This window comes from Symphodus melops, assembly GCF_947650265.1.
Source record: "Symphodus melops genome assembly, chromosome: 15".
NCBI lineage: Eukaryota > Metazoa > Chordata > Actinopteri > Labriformes > Labridae > Symphodus > Symphodus melops.
In genome coordinates, this window is record NC_136705.1 from 8,565,138 (window position 1) to 8,587,096 (window position 21,959).

General features: G+C 38.6%; 1 protein-coding gene across 1 annotated transcript in view; it reads right to left on the reverse strand.

The window, feature by feature from the left end:
* nrg3a (neuregulin 3a) overlaps nt 1-21,959 on the reverse strand; it is a 333,642-nt gene that overhangs the window by 24,307 nt on the left and 287,376 nt on the right. The window contains exon 4 of the mRNA XM_079362694.1: nt 9,974-9,997. Within this exon, the coding sequence (XP_079218820.1) occupies nt 9,974-9,997 (24 nt within the window). The remainder of the gene's footprint in view (nt 1-9,973; nt 9,998-21,959) is intronic.

Genomic DNA, 21,959 nt, shown 5'->3' on the forward strand with positions numbered 1-21,959 from the left:
CAGCACCTCAACAGCAATTTCAAATCATCACACAACCAGTTGTACTGCAACAGCACTCTTGGGCTATTTAGAATATGCTTTGCAGATTCATTTCAGTAAACTGTGTGATTACTTTTGTGATAAATAAAGCAAATTAAACTGATATAAAACAACAACTCAAAAAACCCATTTGCGAAACATAAACACCCATTTACAAGTCTCCAGCAGCACTTTCTATTCTTAGTTACAGCGCACTCATTCAGCTCATTTTATCAGCTCTACCACCTCAAGTAATGGTCCAATAGACATCCACTCCCTTTGAAATGAATGCCACATGTAATGGAGCTTGAATACATGGAGACAAGAAGAGTTATTACAAGGACGGACACCATTAGTGGAGAAAAATGGAAGCTGTCTTGTTTGCTACGAACAAGTAAATCATAGTAGCCTTCAGATGCATTAATAGGCGATCAATCAGGTTTTATTTAGCCGAGGCCCAGACCTTGGAAAAGCACAGAAATGACACAAGGTGTTGCGGTTTTTACATTGGGGTGATTGAGACAAATTATAACAGCGGATGGGTTTGAATGGCCACTTTAGTTGGAAATAGTTCTTCACAGCAGCATCCTAACCTTATTGGCTAAAGAGCAACATAACTGATACTGCTGCATCTTGCTCAGAGGCACCATGACAGTGGTGTTACTGATTCACGACCACATCATGTTTTTAAAGCCTACTTAGCGATTCAGACCAGTTATTTCTTAGCTCGAATTCCCGTTACATAACCAGTCATACATGGAGTATGTCATACATCATCCCTGAAAGAACTGAAGCCTCACAGTCTATCAGTGCATTTTCAGTGCACCCCCTTTCATATCCTTATTTCTCTTCCCTCTAAGTCTGCGTTCTGTTTGGGGGCCAGTGTTGTTTTGATGCTGCTAATCAGCCTGAGTCATCACATTGGCTCATTGGCTATAATTATATCATTAGAGGGAGCTGGGGGCTGTCCTACGGGAACACCCTGAGGTCGGATGCAGGGAGGCAGAGGGAGAGACGGGCATGCAGAGCGGGAAAGGAAGACAGAGAGAAGGATGAGGATATCAAAGAGGTACATGAGGAGGAATGAGATAAAGGAGTTTGCAGTGTGTGTGTGTGTGTGGGGGGGGGGGGGGGGGGGGAGCTGGGTGTTGTAGAAATACAGGGATCTTTCTTGTCATCTCTCTAATACATATATTTTGTGTCTGAGCACTGATCTGTTACTGCTGCTCCATTTATTTATTTATTTATTTTTTACCAACTTTTGATTCAAAGAAAGTTGCATGGAGATGTATGAACAGGGATAGTCTGCAGATTTTAATTCAGTCAATTAAAAGCTCAATTGGCATTTGAGTTTCACATTTTGACAACACAACAAATAATTAAAAAAAAGACTAGATACTTGACACACGAAACAGTTGTGTTATCAAAACCACAGCACAAAAATTAAAGGAAAAAGAAAAAAAAATGTGACTATGGTTCGACCTCATCTGTCTTTTAGAGTTATTTGGGCCTAAGGAGGTGCAATACTTTCTATGTCTCTTACATGGTGTTGAACGATCAGTTGTTCCTTCCCAACAGCTCATCCGACATGTAAAAAAAAGTTTTTGGCCTGCAAGAACTAAAAGCTATTCAGCTGTAAAATAACATCATTTCATTGGATTGCAAACTAGCATCCCAAAATATAAGAGGGGGATGTTATGGATGCAGGTAAAAGCAGTATACTATTTGAAAGACAGGGTGGAGCAAAAAAAAAATGCAGCAAGAAAAATGTCATGGTATGCAAAAGAACCATTGATGTGTGTAGCACACCTTTATCTCCCATGTGCAACTATGATCACTGTGCGCGCAAGAGAAGGAGGTAGAGAAAGAGAGAGAGAGTATGCCAGCACACTGATACTCACCAAACCTTGAATTACTCACAGGTAGCAAGAAAACTGGCTTCAAAAAACCACTGGAACGTGACCTAAAAGTCTAGCCTGCAAAACATTTCGTTTTACGTATTCCGATGCTGATAGCCAAAACAAAATTGGATGTCACCTGGAGAAGTTGAGGTAGCACATGACATAGATACTGTACATTTGCTGTTGGGTGAAGAAATATTTGACTCTTCTGGGCACATCTGCAATCTTAGGTTCCTGCCCGAGCTCATTATGGATAACTGCTGCATTCTTTGTCCAACCACACATGCTAGCAGAACTAACATTAGCGGGTTGTGTGCTAATATTACAATCAGCATGAAATTGACTGCAAACTTGCTTTTTATTATCTAAAGCTTAAAAAATGTTCAATGGTTACAATTCTTCCCAACACATACAATAAACTTCATTTAACAGTTAACTTCACGGTTTGGACCCAGAATTGTTCTTAGCCCTTGACCGTGACTGAAACAAGTTCAGAGGAATGAAAAACACACAAATGCTGCATGTATCTATTTTTAATGTCATCAGTTTGTAGTTCAACTGTTCTACTAAGTTTTGTTTTTTTTCCACATATTTGGATTTTTAAATTAGCCAGTGGCTATCATGTTAGGGGCAAGGTGATGAAAAATACAGTAGGAAAAGAATGGATGAATGTTTATAATAATAATTTATAATTTACACTTTATTAATCCCACGAGGGGAAATTCGGTTTACACTCTGTCTAACACACACATAGGCCGAGATACACACTCATGCACAAACAGGGTTCTAGTGACATGCATTAATGGAGAGGTCTCAGAGTGAGGGGGCTGCCCACAGCGAGCGCTCCAGAGCAGTTTTTTGGGGTTCGGTGCCTTGCTCAGGGGCACCTCGGCAGTGCTCAGGAAATGGACTGGCACCTCTCCAGCTACCAGACCAGTTTCCGGACTTGGTCCGTGCCGGGACTTGAACCGGCGACCCTCCGGTTCCCAACCCAAGTCCCTACAGACTGAGCTACTGCCGCCCCAGTTTGGTACAATTTCAGTTTTTGTGAAAAAAAAGAGCAGGCAAACAAACACTTCACAGATGTGTTCTTCTCAGAAGTGTTTTTTCTTATTGACTGGAATTGGAAAAAGATGCTACCTTGACATGGTGAACAAAAGAGAATGAAAACAGACTTTTTCCAACTAAAAGACAGTGTTAGGGATTTGGATGAAAGCAGGGAGAATAGATTTATAAATAAAGTTGTGTGACGTCTGAGGCATGACGTGGGCAAGATGGCAGCGCGTTCAGACGCAGCGGCTGAGTGCTCTCCCTTTATTTCTGCACTTTAAGGGATTGTACTGCAAATTTCGTTGTACTGGTACAATGACAATAAAGACAATTCAATTCAATAAAACGTCAAGAAGAATCTTGCAATAAGATTGATTGAAATTGTCATGTTTATGTGGAAGTTCACACACATGCACAAAGGTGTACTACACTTGCAACAGTTCAGTACACAATAGTTAGAGATGTAAAGATGCATGTAGCATGCTAGGTGTGGAACCATAAGTATATGGCCAAGGTCAAAAAGTACTTCAACCTCCCTCCTACCCTGCCACATCTTCATTGGACACACCTCCTGTATGCACAAACACACTTAATGTGAATAAATCATGCAGCTGGAGAGAGGAAAGGCATGTTCCATCTGTGAGGCCATGAGGTCACATCTTCTATTTATTTCCTCTTCAAACCTCCAATTCTGCGCTACAGAGTCCTGCTCCTCTCTTATTTACAGCAATATGAAACACGATTAATATTTTACACTAAAGGTAGAAGCAGCAGTATAACAGAGATGTTGCTGTAACCTCTGTGTACATATGAAGTCATATACACTGAGAATGGGTTTTACAGCAGCCATGTTCATACAGGAGTGTTAAGTGAAAAGAGACTGGTTTAAGTGGTGAAACACCCACACACAATAAAGACTAAAGGCTTCAGCTTTTATTGCTTTGCTGTGTTGTTTATGGCTGGTATTGTTAAATATAGTACAAGAAGCACATAGTGTCTGAAGAAGTGCTGATACATCACTTTGGCATATCTATCAATACCTGTAATCCATTTGTCACTTATAACAAGATGGTAAAGTTATCTGTCTTTATCACAAAGAAGCATCCATTTATCAACTTGTGTTAAAGGGTCATTTCAACAACATTTGAAGTGAGGAAACATTATGTACAATTATTTGGTTTTATTAGCCCAAATTTTCAATGTCTCTTTTTCTGATTTGTCTGATTTCTGCCTGCTGCTGAACTAGGTGGGGGTAAATGGAAGCTGTCTACTTGAACAGGTATAGGACAATGAGCCTGTGACACATGATTGTCTCTAGATTTAATCTACAGTACTTGGTTTGAAGGGGGTGGCAAAGAGCCACATATCTTCAAGATGATGCCATCGCAGTATCACGTTTTGTCTCATCTAAGCATGAAAAGTACAAAAGCATATGAAGGTCCGGGAGCTGCTGAGGAGAAGCCAAGACTGGCACGTGACAGATAGTTCAGACGCAGGACTTTCATACAGAACTCAAATGCTTGGTTTCCAAAATTGAAAATCAAGAATCCTTAATGTTTGCTTTAACCAAATAGTTTTTGTGCTTCCATTAATAGAAAAACAAAATCTGAAAAAGATTTCACAACATGAATACAGTTAATGAGTGTTTTAAACAAATGCTTTAAATCATTCTCAATGTTAGAGAGTCTACAGAATTATACAAGCTCATGTTTGGGAATATAAACACATCCAGGTGTTCTCAAAGGAGACACATTTTTCAAGTAAGTGCCCTTATGAAGCATCATTTTGTTGAATCTTTATCACTGCATGATATAAGTATACATATTACATAAAGACATAAAAAGGCAAAAATATATTGGAAAAATACAATTGTCCTATCAAATTGTTTCGCAAACATTTTTTTCATGATCTATATAGGCACTATTGTCCTGTTTGATATCTGGTTCTTTTCTAATTGACAAACAGTGCCAGCTTTTTGAGTCATTGCAGGCTTTTATCTCATGTTTTTGACATAAGGACGCGGTCACATTGCTGGCAGACACTGACACTGTCAGGGTCTGTTGCAGATATTAGGTGAAGGTTTATTAAATTGTGTGGCATTTGTACAATTAAGAATTCGACTGTGGCCTCTAGTTTGAGGACACTAAAATTTAATGTTTAGTGGCAGCACGTTGGAATCAGTTCAAGGTTGACACAGTGGCACAGTTTGCAGAAATGATGGTAAAGGTCAATTTTAGCTGACTGCTGCAGCAGTGTCACATACTCATATGAAGCCTTTGTAACAGTAAAATATATTCCAGATCTCTAAAGTTTCAAGCTCTTGTGTATTTATAGCCAAAAGACAGGTTGAATATCATCAACCTGAAAACAGCTCATGGCTGCTTGAAATTAAACCACAAGAAAAAAAAAAGTAGAATAAATGAAGTATCATCAATTTACACAAGCTTCAGAGCTGCTAATTACATTTGCAATTCAACAACCATTCAGTAATCATTTTCAAGTAGGCAGTTATGTAACGGACACACATAATGCTGTTATTAATAATGCTTTCTTGACAAATTCATCATTCATATGCAGTTCCTGGCGTCTCCAATGCAGGTATTGACACTAAAAGGTGTGATAGACTTGTTCCAACAGGCTGTAAGAGGCGTTCCTTTGCAGGAACTATAATAGACTATAGTCTATAGCTTTCAATCAAGACAACAATTCTTTACTGCCATGAATAACAATCACAGGATCAGAGGAAAACAAGAGAGCGTATACGCTAAAGTTAGGATTAGTGTGGAAATAATGGCGTTTAAAAAAAAAATTAAAAAAAGTCATGCTCCACGGGAGATCAACTCAGAGCTAAAGTGATATGTAATTTTTTTTGACAAACAACAACAACAACACAAATTGCAACCCCCCCTCCCCCTTTTTTATCAGGCGAGAAAACTGTAATTTTGTTCGTTGAGTTAGCTACTGTGTGGAAAGCCTTTACTCATTCTGAAAGAGAGCTAATTGTAGTGAGTTTCTATGGTCGATTTTCCACTGGGAGGGGAGAGGGACCATACAGTTAAAGTGAATGAAGCAGTAAACACATTCCTATCTTGCTCATTTGAATGTGGATGAACTACATTAAAAAGATTTTGAATCAGTTTCTTTCAGTAAAAAAAAAAAAAAAATCAATCCCTTATAAGAAAACCAGAAAGCAGTGTTTGACGTTTCAAATGTCCTTCAGGAGTGCACCTCTCAGCTTACTTACGCCTCCACACTAAAGCTGAACCCAATCCCTTTAATAACTGTCACGATATCCAGGCTTACTTTGCGACTTGTTTTCATTGACTGAATCATATTATGTATGCCGAACAAACTGGCCATTAGCATGTCTTCCAACATGTGTTAAAAAAATCTGTCCTCTACATAGTCAACATAGACCTCATTGTGGCCAACTGAAGGGGTGTTTTCACCCACGGTTACTTATAGGTAAAGAAAAAAACAAAGATCATTAAGTTTTGTTCCCCCCAACCCTTTGTTCCCTTTTACAATCAACATATAAAATACTTTAACAAGCTGCAACTCCATATCCCCCTTTTGCCTGAGGGTCCGACCATTACCCAAAGAAGTCATTCCCTCTTCTATGGGGTTCCAATGCAATGGACACATTGTTCACTGCTCAAGCACATAGATGGTTTTAGATCAAACTTATCATAGTGATATATGCAGTGCAGCTCATGGAGGGCTGTAGCTGTTTTCCTTTAGTCTTACATAACGCTTGCACAATACTGTATCACCACCGTTAATCAACTGTCAAATATTAATTTAAAATGGTAAACTTCATGTGGCTATATTTGTTTTTTTCCATTAGCATGTAACTATTAATCACTCACAAGCAAGAGGCTTATATGACCTCAGTGGAATATTAAAGACCAATGACATTTTTAAATGCTTGGACTGGACTTGGGCTGAACTTCTGATGTGGTGTATGTTACCAGCACAGCTCTTGACATCATATCTACTTGCTTGTGCCAAAAGCAGCTGACATTGACAGGACCAGTCAAACGAGAGGAATGACATAACAAGTACGAGGAGATCAGAGGACGCGGGTGGGTGAGGCAGGACGGGATTCTCCAGCATGGCTGCCTCACCGCCCTGAGTGTTAGACTTTTTATATGTCGCACAGACTGCTGATGGATGGATTTCTTTTTCTATTTATCGTTGAGTTGCACTGGATACATTTGAGCAATGGTGAGTTTCAGTCACTAAGTTGTCAAAGTTGAGCACAGTGAAAATTACGTTTTTCCTGTCTCATGCATCTCTACATGTAAAAGAAAGATGCATGACATGATTTTCACTATCAAGATAGTCAAGATAGCTCGAAACTCAAATGTCTCCAACAGGCTCCATTCATCTTTGATCTTCTTTGTGTCCCTCCAGGTCAAACACTTGAAACCCCCGAGAAGAAAACTGAAAATCAACACGACTTAAAATCCATCCAAACCCAAAAAATAGCTGCCTGTTACACTTTGCTCCAACATTGATTTACAACCCGCTGGAAGAGCTTCCAGTCAGAGCTCAGTGATCTCTGATGGAATGGAAATATTGATGCACATGAGTGACTGACTCCATAGAGGAAAGAAAGTATCCTTTTTTTTGCCAAGCAATATAAAAATCCTAAATGTATAAGATAAGGATCGATCTTTGATATCTGAATATATTCTGTGTTTCATTACGTCTTGGGTGGGATGTACCCTGGGTGAATAGACCTCAACCTCAAGACGTTTTCTTTTCTATTTTAAACCCTTCAACGTGATTCTGATCTCTACTGTCACAGGGATCTTAACTGAATTATAAATGTATCATGACATCCAGAATACGATTCGCAGTAGTAGATTAGACACATGCAGTCACAGCAATTATTCTATTGTGCTCAGCAAAGTCCACATCGTGCAGTTTCTGTGCTGCTGTGTTGCTCTGACTTGTAACATCTGTTGCAGCATGTGGCGTTTACAATCCTTGTGTTTGACTGAGGAGTCTTTTGAATCAAACCAGGACTCCGCAGTTTTTTATTAACTTAACAGTATGCTACTGTTTTCTTAAAAAGCAAGGTTCTACTTGAAAAACAAGATAAACATGGGCTATTTTTCACGTTGGCGTCGGGCTGTGGTAGCGGTTATGATAGCACATGTCTCAGCATTATCAACTGGTATTTTGTTTGCACTGGTATATAGGACGGAGCCATCTTTTCAGGTGAAAAAATAGGAAGTGTAAATGTATCATATACACTAAATTGTATGGTAAGTAATTGAAATGGCAAAAAAACCACCTCTATAATATTAATCAACAAAACAATAGGCTTTTCACCACAGTTTTCTGCGTTGACACTTAATATTTAATCATTTCCTATGAGTAACAAATTCCTTCAACATAATTGCTAAGGTTTATAAAAAATAGCATTGTCTGACTGACTTAGAAACATGATTGGTCAGCTTAGCCTCATAGAGCTGGCTATAGCTACATATAGGAACAGATTAATACGGTATGTGTCTCCTATTTGCCACATGGCCCTCTGACCAGGAATCAGTAACTTTGAGAAAAAGATACCACATAATTTTCAAGGTCTTATACAGTTAACTGCTGCAGCATAGAACATAGAGTGATTGGTTTTCCCAGCGGGCTCATTGAGCAGACTTAGTTCTTAAAAGGCACAAACTTTTACAACCTGGTGTTGAGTGTGTGAGGTGCTTATCTATCCCTGTGCTTCTTAACACTATTACTAGGGAAGATACTGGCAGAAGCAGAGACCTTAGCAAGGCAAAAAAAAAATAAAAAATGTGGCAGCCTGAACATTTTCGCAGAGGCATAAAACCTCTCACTGAATAAAAATGGAAAAACCTGTGAGATAGCTCTGTGGAACAGATCATCTGTCACTGCCAAGTTTGCATAGTCTCAGCAAGTTTCTTTAAAAAAAAAAAAAAGAAGACAGTTTTGTTCATTTGACTGAAAATGCAGGCGTCGTGCAGTGAGAAAAAAAGCATGATGCTGCTTGCTCCTGTGAAATTTTACTTGAGTGTAGAAGCAGCCATGTCATACTTGGGTGAGGCCAATTTCCCAGATGATGCATTACTTTTCAATCAGTCTGTTTTAGAAAATCCCAAGTTAAGCCAACCAAGAGAGATGTGAGGGGGGGGGGGGTTCATGTTAAAGTCAAGCACACATGGTTTTAACCAGAGCCTCTCAGCTGTGATACCTGACGCAGAGTCTGTTAAAGAAGAACCAAAAAGCGGAGACAAGAGAGCGAGCAAGAGAGGGGAGGCCCGGCAGTGACGAGCCGCTGGCAACCACCCTGCAAAGACTCCACTCGCGAGCAAACACAAGAATATAGATCACACAATCACTGGGAGAATCTCTCTCTAACTCACATCGGTGAGAACTACGGGGCATCACGAACACACTCTTTAGAACATGCGCCATGCATGTGCACACATACGCACACGCGTCCTAATGAGGGGAGCATTTGTTAACAGTGCCAACATCATAAAAACTCCCTCACTGTACTCTTGCCTGCATCTCTGTTCTCACTGTTTCCAAGGCGACTGCAGCACATTGCTATTCTGAGGGGACATTTCATAAGCGATTGCGAGAGAGAAAAAAAGAGCACGAAAAAAAGGAGACATCATAAGGACGGAGATTAAGTAAATACATATGTGTAGAGAGAGCAGAGAGTGATAAAGGCAGGGGTTAATCATTCAGAGGAACGCAGTGCGGCATGTGCACAGAGAAAGGTTGATGGGTGAGAGTATAAGAATGTCTATTCGCATTGACACCATTTGTCTTTGTTGTTTCTGTGGCGGATGATAGGACGATGCCATATGTGATTAGGGAGCATCTGTGTGCCATTTTGCGCGTGTCATAAACACTCCATGTACTGTAAGGAAGTAATCACACAACATGGCATTGATCTCATATGAAAGTCTAATGTTTATAGACCCATGCAAATGCAAGACAAGAAAAAGCTTTCTTACCCATAAACTCGATGCCCAAGTGATCTGTCGTTCCAGGCAGCAGGGGGGAGAGAAAGAGAGAGAGAGAGAAAATCGAGTTATTATTAACAATAGTTTGCGTAAGCATTGTGTCACAGTGAATAGCCAGATCATAACTGACTTGTTGTTCTTTCATAGAAGCTGCTGTATCTGTAATTTAGCCACTGTCACATGGAGTCAGGAGACACATGCTCATAATGATACAAGAAAGACACACACATGGAAACACACTTGCTTTACTGTATTTGTGGAGACTCTGAGTAATGATGAAGATGTATTCCTGAACTCTAGACTGAACCATGACCTCATTTTAACAGCCTCTCTCTCATTAAAAGAGAAGTTAATTAGTCTGCAAGATTTGAAAGAGTATTCATCACTTTGAACAAATAAGGACTGAGCATCTTTTGAATGTTAACACGACAGCAGTTTAAGATAGTTTGTTCATGATAGCAGGCTAATATATATACATATATTTTATTTGTTCAACAAAGAGATACAGCAATTTAACTCAACATTGGGTTTTTTTGGCAATAAACATGAAACGTAAACAGATATGTAATTCTTTTGGATTAGACATTTTCGTCTTAAAATGTAATGCAAAAAAAATCCCACAATGTATTTCAAAGTCTGACAGCGAGGTTAGAGAAGAACATTTGTTAACCTATTCACCACACTCACTAATCACACTCTCATCACACTGAAACTTGAGTTGGAAGCTGAAAAGAGAGACATATAAGAGAGCTCTCACACACTCACAAAGAACACTTTGTTGGTACAGACTTTTTTTTTTCTCAATGCATAACACCTTTCAGTGTTTTGTAAAGCATCTGGAACCCAAACATTGCTGTCTCCATTCCATCGATTAACAAAACTTTAAAAATGAATTATTCTTTTTTTTTTATTACACACCATTTCTACCATGTCGATTGTATCTAAAATACCCACAATGCAATTGATACAGGTGAGTTATGCTGATATTGCTAATTACTCCGAGACCCCTCAGCACAGGCTTATCCTTTTAGAGGAGACCTTTCAGAGCAAACCAAATCCACACACTGACCTGTGAATCTTCTTTCTGAACAGCATGAACATGTCAATTACAGAATATGACTGTCCAATATTGGTAAATGTTTTCAAGTTACAATGTGCTTCAGTCTAATATTTGTTCGAATGTTTACCTTTTGTGTCCACTCTAATTATACTGTTAGATTTGATTTGTGACTTAGCATTAATGAAGTAGTGAAGTTAATTCCAAACAGATTTTTAGGGCCTTAAAATGATCATCTGGCTTTCCCGAATTAAACACAAATAATTAAATTAATGCCTTAAAGAAATGTAGTTTAAAATCTGCTCATTGCCATCATGACTATTCTGAGCTCTGACTGTTGAAATCCATCTCCCTGACTTCAAGGTAATCTAGAGGAAGTGCTGAAGTGCTGTCTGAGGTGTCACTGCTGGCTTTCACTACACTGACAGTGACTTTATCTCCTGAGTGGCCCTGCCTTATATCTTAGAGTGGGTGAGCTGGTCTCTTCTAATGCCAAAAGCTCTGTCCAATCTGCCCCCAATCTTTTTCAGGGAATGTTAGCAAGGATGTAAGCGGATCATTTTTCACTTTTCCAATGACCCAGAGACCTTTCTCCACCGCCTTCTTGATTTCTCTCTTCAAAAATACCTGTGATGCAGGACAAGAGGAGATGAACCAGATAAATGATACTCTCACATCGATGCTTTTGAACCTACTCACGACCTACTTTGAGGTTTTGAAAATAATTTGTCAACTTTCCAGTTTGTGTAACACTTGGAAAGAGAGTGGAGAGTACCTATTGTATGTAAAATTCTTGAAAACCTTGGGTCACAAAGAATTTAAAAAAGGTGTTTTCTTTCTCTATTTTTTTTAATAAATAATATAATTAGCCTGTCAAAATGTGTCCAGATACCCTTCAATCTAAATGCCCATAGCTTCCCCTCAAGATCTCATTTTACACTCCTTTTCAACTCGATCAGCCCTGCTCAGAACAGACTGTTTCTGTCCTTATAGCTTTAAATGCAAATGAGCTGTGTTTGACCATGCCCCTCTCAAGGGGCTTGGGTGGCTCTTCTGTCTTGCACCATGCCATATTCGTGAAGGTAAAAATGTGGACTCAGAGAAGAGAACAAACACCTCGCTGTAGGAGGGTCAGACACCCAGGGGAGGGGTTACTGCCCTTTGTGATGTCATGAAGGAAAAATCCCCAAACTGCCTGTGAGAATTGACTTTTTTGTAGGCAGTGTATGAACACATATTAGTGTTCAAAAAACACATTTAACCTTGATTATTTAACATTCTTTTTTGTAACTCTGCAATTGTCTGCTCAAGTTTGTATATATTGTTGTCTAGTGACCCCACTGACTTCTACAAATCCAACAGAAAATGAAAGTTGTGATCTATCCTCTAAAATGGTGCAATACTTGCAGCCCTATGGGTAGAGCTATACTCTAAGTGCTGCCACTATCAGGGTTAGAAACTCAATTTCCCATGGAGCTCAATGAGTAGAGCCGAGCACTAAAGCTGCCAAGGTTAGGGATTTCATTTTCTGTGTAGCTTGGTGGGTACAGCATATATCAGCACCAGCACTGTCAGGATATGAGCTTCAGTTCCCACCGGGGTCACTCATACCCAAGATGTATGCACAGTTGCAGCGGTAAACCGCTTTAGATGGAAGGGCCCACTACGTGTCATATGCTAAATGTCTTCTGTGGGAACTGATGGCCTTTGAATCATTAGGTTTGCCTGCAGATACCACTGGAGATGTCATATCTGAGTCCACACATGCTGCAAACTTCCCAAAACAAGGAGATATTGTTGTGATATTGTTTCCCCATCACAAAGGATTGCCAAAAGGAGGCTAAAAAAGAAGGAAGCTTTACTCCTCCTTACTCAGATGTACTTGTAATAAGTCTGGTAATCGTTTTGAATGTCATTGTCCTTTTCCTTTAAACTATGAATATTTTATCTAACATAACGGTTTGACTTAAAGCAACTCAAGAGTGTTTTACATCTGTTATTGAAACACAAGTTCAGTGTGAGAATACTTAAATACAAGTCTGCATTCAAAAGTTCAATTGACAGATTCTGAATGTAAAATAATAGAGGAGATCCTACAACACTGATATACAGTATTTGTGTAGATTTATTATGCATTATAACATTCTATGTCATATATCTTAAAATATTGTGGGTCAATGCGTTCCAGTCCAGTGTTGTTAAGTCTTCTGTATCTGTATCTCTGTTGTTTGTGCTCATGAAACCTGACATATGCCTGAAGCCCAGTCAAATGATGTCCTTGAAATTAGCAATCATCTCTTTGTATAAGTCACACACCATAGAAAAATCTATAGATGAAAACACTGAGCAAATCAATCTGGCATTTTATATGAAAGCAGATACTCCCCACTGTGTGTATGTGAGTGTGAGAGAAAAATCTATGTGTGTTTGTGTGCTGCTGTTGGTCTACAGCCTGAGGCAGAAGCAGGTGTGGGTGGCAGGGAGTCTGTAGCATGTCGCCCTACTTCCCTTCCCTGTGGATGCACATGTGGTCATGAGGAGGTACTGGATATTTGTGTGCGTGTGTGCGTGTTTCCTGCTGCTGACTTCCACCTCTGGAGTGAGCCTCACTATGGAAGACAGATTAGCTGATCTCCACTGAGACACACACTCAACTCAAATTATCGACTACAATCATTCGACAACAGTACTATGCATACATTTTTTTCAGGAAATCAACTGGTTGCAAAAAATCTACATTGATAGCAGCCTGCGTGTGCTTTATTCTTCACCTTGGGACTGGTTAAATGAATATGTTTCTTACCATCAGAAAGGACATAAAATGCTTGCAGAAAGTATTGTTTCTCCCTGAATAAAAAAGAAATGTAAGAACTGCCAGCAATGTATATCATCTTTCTCTTTGAGGGCAGCTTTGACCAAGCACTTCTGCTTTGTTTAAAATCAATATTTTAAATGTAACAGTATCCTAAATTAGATTTAAAGATTAACTGAACCCTTCAGGGTCCTTTCTTGTCCTTTGATAAATAATGAATGCATTTTCTAGCTGCACCTCAGTCATCAACACGCGTAATTATGGAACTTTGATCGACAGTTAGAGGCTGACGTCTATGAGACTATGTTAGACGAATCCACAATCAATCCATCAATATGGAAAATGTCAGCCTTCAGGGCTGACTGGATTTCTTTAACATGACTAATTACATGTGGTGCTCCACAGGGCTGTGTGCTTGACCTCATGATATTCTATCAGTTACAGTGCTTTGCCTTTTTATGTGGCACACACACAAATACCCTGTTGTAATCAGTTATTAAACACCAAATTAATCGCTGTGAAAACAGAAAATCAGTTTTTAGCATCCAAATTAAATTGTAAGATAATGCTTAAATAGACATTCACCTGTCCCGACATGAATATTTACAATATGCCTTCTTTGTGCAGCAACAACAGTATTAAAACTTCCAGCCAGAGAAAAAATAGACAACATTGTTTACATGAACTTCTACCAAAGGTGTAGCCTGCTCAACAGAAATCCTCTTTTTCAGATGTAACATCTGTGTAACTACAGAATAAAGATGAACAGATATGCATCCTAATGCAGTATCTTTGTTATTATGAATATACGTTGGCTAAACTTAACTTGTGACCTCAGCGCAAACTTTTTTAAAGCAAAATTTAAGGTACTGCCTTTGTTGATTTACTGACCCATACACTATTTGATGCTAGACGCAAGTCCATTCGATTGAATCTATAAAAAATTTGTAAGAAAAGTAAAGATACTTGTATTGCAAAGTAGCCTTGTTTTTAAAAATAATCATGATTACAAGATATGTTTATTTCTGTCAATGAATATCAGTATGTTATATATTAATAGAAGTTAATTTCTGCTCCCAAGAAAACTCTTTTTCTCCCCCTGTGAACCTTTTTTTTTTAATACAGATAATGTTTGTGTTTATGCGTCTACACAAACACTGCATACACACAAACAGGCATAATAAAGTTCTTCATTCTCTTCCCTCAGACAGATAAAAAATGATTTATTCCGCAGATGGGCATGAGGGAGTGATTGCATCATGTTCACATCTCAGCCTGACTGATAGCTTCGCTCTCCAAGTGTGCAGAACAGAGACTACGCTACATGCTATTTCCAATTAGTGCCCAGCGCTCTTTAGAGAGCAGGAAATAAATTGATATTTTGACAGATGGAGGCTCTGAAGAAGTGGAGGGAAACTAAATGATGGCATTGCATTGTCCACTTTTTGAGCCATGATTAATTTCAGCATGAATAAGTCACACAATGATGTGATGGTGAAGGAGAGTCTGTTTCTCTCCCTTTGGCTTTCTTTTGCTCTTTGTTACACAATCATTTGTTGTTTACACAATTCTTTCCAGGTGCAGGTACAGATCCTGTGGGATCATCGCTTGTTTTTGTGCAGTGAAAACACCTCTAGCATTTATTACCATCAGAACCAAAAAGCAGTCATACTTTGAAACAAATGGAATCTTATTTCCTACTAACCAATGACTTTCTTGGTAAGTGAGAGAACATATTGGAAAAACTAATCCCCCATAAAAATGAATATTATATATATAATATTATATATATATATATATATATATATATATATATATATATATATATATAGTTATATCTGCTGTGTAGGGCTTTTGCACTCTGCTCATAATATTAAAGCACCCAGCAACACATTTTGTTTCCGGAAATGTTAAAAATGTGTTAAATGTTCAACAGTCAGGTGTTAAAAATGTCATTACTGACTACCATTGTTGAATGTTGTCTTTCAACAACCTGTTTGATCATTATATCACTTCTTGTTTCTCTCTCGAATTTCGTTTTTGCATGCAGCAGTTGCTATAGAAACAAAGTATCTTGTTCTCTGACCTTGGAGAAAATCTTTTTATCTGGTCTGCTCTGAACCTACATAATGACATTTTGTCCTTAAAACAGGCGTTGGGAGGAGAGAAGGCTACTTAGAACTTATTTCAAGTACCTCTACCTCCAGGGAAACACAAATCAAGTTCAAGTATAAGATCAAGTTACTGTATAATATTCACTGCACAGATTTAGTTGATGGTTCAGTTTTGTGACACATTATTTGTCATCTATGGTTGTTTGGAACTACCGATGAAAACTAGCCCTGTACTGTAGCTAGTTGTTGATTTTCATTGTTACTTTTCAAAATGTAGTTGTATTTGTTTTCAGCAAACAGATCCTGTTTTGTGCCTGACTTGCACCAAACAGGAGACAGTAAAAGACAATAATGAAGAAATAAAGGACATAGCAGCTTAAGTATGAGATATGCTTCTGAGAGAAAGAACTCGTCCGACAGTAAATATCTTCAGCGTGTCCTCAGAGTATATTTATCTGTCCTCTTTCATCTCAGTTGTCCCTCTTGAATCAGCTAAAAACCTGTTTTATTATTTTAATAATTTAAAATTGAGAACAAATATTTACGACAGCTCCACAGAGCTTGTGTTAACTGCACAATTCTTTGCATCATTTCAACCATCACTATTTTTCATCTGCAGTGTGCTGAATACATAATTGTAACTCACCCCTGAGCTGACACTTGTGATAAAAAAAACAGAGGGTACTAAACAAAAGATAAACTAACAAATAGAATGAATAAGGTCTTTTGTTGAGCCATCAATCAGGAAAATGTCAGCCTCCATAGAATATTAGCTTTCTTCGGCATGATTAATCTCACAGGGTGTGCCTCAAGGTTTATTGCTCGACCTCATGATATTCTTAATACACTTTACATTTATCTTTTATTTTTGCCGACTTCAAACTTCCCTTTTCACACAGTATTGTGACACACATTTACAGCTCTTATAGGGAATAGCAGCTTTACAGATTCAGTGTTAACCCTATTATCAAACAAATGAATCATCTTTTGAGAACAGTCCATTTTAAATCAAGGTGAAAAGTTAAAAAACCCTCTTATTTTCTTTTTTCACATTTTTTGTACATCAAGTTTTGACAATACAATTTTATGAATCTTTACATTTTGAATTTTCACATATTTCCAGGCCTTTGGTCAAACAGTCAGATTCAAAACGCAAGCTGAGAGGGAGTCTGAGAGGTGAGAGTGAATTTAACATAACTATTTGATCCTTTCAAACCTTCACGACCCACATATTTGCATTATGGCCATTTACACTCCATGAAAGGGTTCAGTCCATTAGACAAAAATGCCAACAAATGAGAATCGCTTGCTCTCGATTTTCTTTTGTGTTTAGCCAAGGAAAATTCAATCTTAGTCTCTGCTTGACGGGAACCATTATTCCACACTCACTGCTGAGCGGTAAAGCAAAGTGACTCAAAATGAGTCGGAGAGGTTTAACCATTCAAGACTACTTTTCACTGACTTTGCTTTTGTTTGGAGTTGCAGGGTTGAAATCATTTTCACACTTAAATTAATTGACTGAACCATTTGGAGCCTGCACAAGGACACATTTTACATAAGTGATGTTTCGAGGAGCCTTTTATTTAAATGAGTCTGAAGTATATGCACACACTGTTCGTGATAAGTGGGAGGAAGTTATGTAAAATGTATAGCATGCAAAGAATTATCAAAGTCAAATATTGGTGATTAAACCAGAGCGTTCACCTGGATCTCAACTGATTCAATTTATTTGGACTTGGAGTCATTTTCCAAATTTGCAAACAAGCCACTGTTTTTACTCAGCATTGTTTAACAGGGAGGAAATGCCAAAAAAAGCATAGTGACAACTTCTGAGTCACTGTGGGAACACCTACAGGGAGCTGTCAATCATCTTCAGGGTCAAATCTCTGAGCATCTCTTCCTCTGTGGCCCTGAGGCTTAAACCTACACATCCATCCGATGGCACCTTTAACCCTTTTTATATTTTCATCTTTTACTGTTATGTATCATCAATTTGTGATGTTCAGTGTGTTACTGGAGGTGTTGTGCTTTTGTTGTTGATGTGATTTATCTTTTTGATACTCACTTTTCCTTCAACATGCCTCCTCTACCTCAGCTTGAGCTTGTTTCTTAAACTCTCTCCTCAACCTGTTCCCTACACAGTCATCTTTGGTTGTACTGTGCAGCCGTTGGGAAACTGTGTATGCCTTCGCATGCGTGGTTGTCTTGTTTAAGTGTTTCTTTCTGATTCTATCACTGAAATATTACCCTTTTCAAGGCTACAGTATGTAATGTATCTGTGCTTTATTCAAGCTCCTGTTCACACAATACAATGATCTCTGCATTTTCTGAGATCATCATCATTTTTCTTATCGCAGCAAAATAGAAATTGTGGTCTATCCTTTACTGTAAAATCTTCTATCAAACTAAATTTAAGCTGGAGTCTCAGTCTGGTGTCGACGGTGGTACAGTATACAATACATGAAGATGCTCTATCACTCAGATGCAAGATTGATTACGATTGCTTTTACTGGTGTTTCAAATTCTATCTATGTATTAACAACTGTACCTGTGTAAACTGTACCTAACCTCTGATTGCACCTTCTTTGTTGCTGGGCAGGTTTTCAGGTTTGTCATAACACTCTAAAGTGGCGAGGATAAGCCTACCTCTAAGCCGTTTACTGTCTGCTATCAAAAGCCTTTGTGGGTAAATTTTGCTCTCATTTCCATCACATCCCAGAGTAAAGAAATGATCTGTCAAAGAGATTAATTTCTCTTTGATATGATATTTTATGCCTATTAGTCACCATGTAAATCGCAGCTCCCTAATTACTCTGTAATTCATCATAACGTACATCCCAACATTTTACACCGCAGAGGACTCAAATGAACCCCTTTCCCCAATAGAACGTTGAAGACTGAATTCACCAGCTAATTATGGGGCCCTAAATAAGCTAACCTTATAGCATATGCTTTATGATGATCACCATTACCAAACACACCTTTGGATGGCTCATACACCAATCTGCATTATAAAGCATGCCCATAGATTAAATTTTAATTTTCCAAAGGTGTCTATAGCTCTGATTACATGACTTTGCAGGAATGTAAAGGAGAAATTGAGCCAGCCAGCCTTCTGATGTAGCAGAGGAAGGTCAGCCAGTGAATCACTGATGCCTCTGGGGCTTTTTTGGAAACCGGGAGGAAGGAAAGAGCGAAAGAGAGAGAGAGACAGAGAGGAGTGTGGCTCGCCGACAGGCTTTGCAAGGATGAATGAGTAAGAGAGGAGGAGGTGGGGGAGAGTAAACTGTTCCCAAAAGCAATGAAATAAAGAAGGAGGCAGAATGAGGGGGGTGAAGAAGAGAGAGAGAGAGAGAGAGAGAGAGAGAGAGAGAGAGAGAGAGAGAGAGAGAAAAAGAGAGAGGCAGGACATGTCAAAAAGAGAGTTTGGCTAGTCTGGTCAGCGATAAGGAAAGTTGTAGAAGACAGTACAAGAAGGGCAGGGGGGACTGAGTGAGATAAAGATGAGAGAGAAGGAAAGAATGGATAGAGAGCTGGATGGAGACAGACAGAGGGTAACCCATGATTCAGCAGGGCAGGGCACATGTCGTATACGTGGGTCACATACAGTTCGTGACTGTCATTCCCTGTCCTTCATTTCATTCACTCCTCCTTTTTCACTCTGTATTTCATTACCCGGAGTAATGTCAGAATGCAAGATAAATAACCAATTCCTCCACTCTTGCCTTGGACATTTGAAGGTAAGATGATCCAGCCTACATATGGTGCACAGGAAGTTTAAAGAGTTGCGATGGCTGGTATTGGATGGACTTTTCTTTAGTGAAAGTTGACAGGTTTGAATCATTTTAAACATTCCCCTGGCCCTGATCAAACATTCAAAACAAATTTAAGATTTTTTTCTAGGGTTTTAAAAGTTTGAATGAGAACAGACCAGTTGCACCTGGAATTCTGAGCTCATGCAAAGCATCTCCTCCCTTTAAGATATTTGGATGTTCTATATAATGGTTGCATTAAAATGTTCATATGGCTGAACTCCTGTCAGTGCTGTTCTGATTTCTAGCTCCTTTTATATTGACAGTTTAACCCGCTTTTGTCATGGGTCGAGTAATCATGTAAAAGGACTTTGAGGAAAGGAAAGCAAAGAAAGGTAATTCAAGTATAGCAAGTATAGCTGGGGCTATTTTTATCCAACCATCTGTAAAAGACAAGCGTTCCCCTTAATGCAAAGTAGTTTAATATGGCCACACAACCTGAGCAGTGATCCTTGATCAGTACTCTTGTTCTTGGGAGGTTTAATGACTACAGGCTATTGGAGCAGAGCCACATCGAGGTGCACCAAAGGCAAAGCAGCGTATCTTAATGTACTTAGACACTTATCTTCATTCAAGTTGAACAGAGGGGCCCAAAAGATACATGGTGGGAGGAATTCAGTTTTATAAAGAGAGAAAGCAGGAAAGAAGACAGGGTAAACAGGGGAAGATGGATGACTGGATTTAGAAGGTAAAGGGTTGTGAAGTAGAACAGGTCAGTCGGAGAGAAGTCCAAGTTTTTCCAAGAGGGTTTATAATTAATCATGTTTATGGACGTTCACAATGCAATTAGAATGCTTCTCCAAGCGTTGAATTTAATTTCTACTTTCGGGGGCACTTAATATGCCAAAAGACTTAAGTTTCACCCATGTAGTTTCTATGTTACATTATGAAAGCTCTGAAATAAAGTGTGCATAACTTATCCTACGAAAGGGTTTCTCTCAATTATATTGAATACTCTAATATGTTTTTTCACTTAAAGGCAGGGTTGGTAATTTTCTCCAGATTTACTTTTTAAGCTTTTGATTAAAATCGTCTTTAGGTCCTGACAGACATTAATAATTCAGGTGCTCTGAAAAAGGAACAAAGAAAATCATTCATCTGAAGCAGTTGAAAGCATGTAAAAACTTCGCCCGATATTTGCCAAGATGTTGCGATTTGATGAACCAATCATGCTTTGGTGTCTTCCTGCTCATACTCTACCCATGTGTACAATCAAAGTGCTGGTACGTGTCAGGGGCGCGGTTTTTAAGGGTGCACAGAGGGGAGGGGGTGGTTCTCAACAGAGCCCGGAGGAAATGCTAAAAAGTCTTCTATTGTTAAATATTTTTCCAGACTCGAATAATATATGTCTTCATTATAGAATCAACAAGCATAACACTGCAATTCATTTAAAATGCTGCAAACCTGTAGCAAGAGAAGAGATTACATTACACCTATATTTAATTCCATTCACTGACAACCTTTGAACCCATGATATCTTGTTTTTAAAGCCTTAAATGACCATCCCAAATCCAAGATTCACTGACTCCCTTTGAGTTGAGGCACTTTCTGAGATCCTCCAGCAGGGCCTTACTAGCTGTTCATAATACTTAACCGATCACATAACGAGACTAGTTGATTTTTGGGTCTTATATACAAGTGTATTCATTTCTTGAATTTCTTTTAGTATTTGTCCTTTGTGTATGTGTTTTGAATATTTTAAGCCAGTTTTAATTTTAATAATTCACTTTGTAACTTGTTTTTGAAAAATGCTCGAGAATGGTATTTTAATTTGATTAAAAAAATATATATATAAAGGCAGAATTATTTTGTTATAATACAGGTGTAAATGTGATTTTAACTATCCATAATTTCTCAATTATTTATTTATTTTTTCTCAGAAATTGTATTGGGTACCCACTCAGTTTCCCATGGACCCACACAAGTTATCCCACTTGGATATCAGGGACTCACTGAAAACCCATCAACACTATTGTATAGTTCAGCTGTACTAAGGCTATAACAATCAAAAGGTTGCTCATGTAGTATGACATCGCCTTTGTTATCAATAGATGGAGAAAGAGACTAAATCTGGACACCCAGGAAGTTTCTTTCTGTAGAGGATAGCTTTGTACAGAGGTGTTACTTAACTAAAACTCCCATCACTTGCACAGTCCTCTCAATGATGGACAATGACACTATC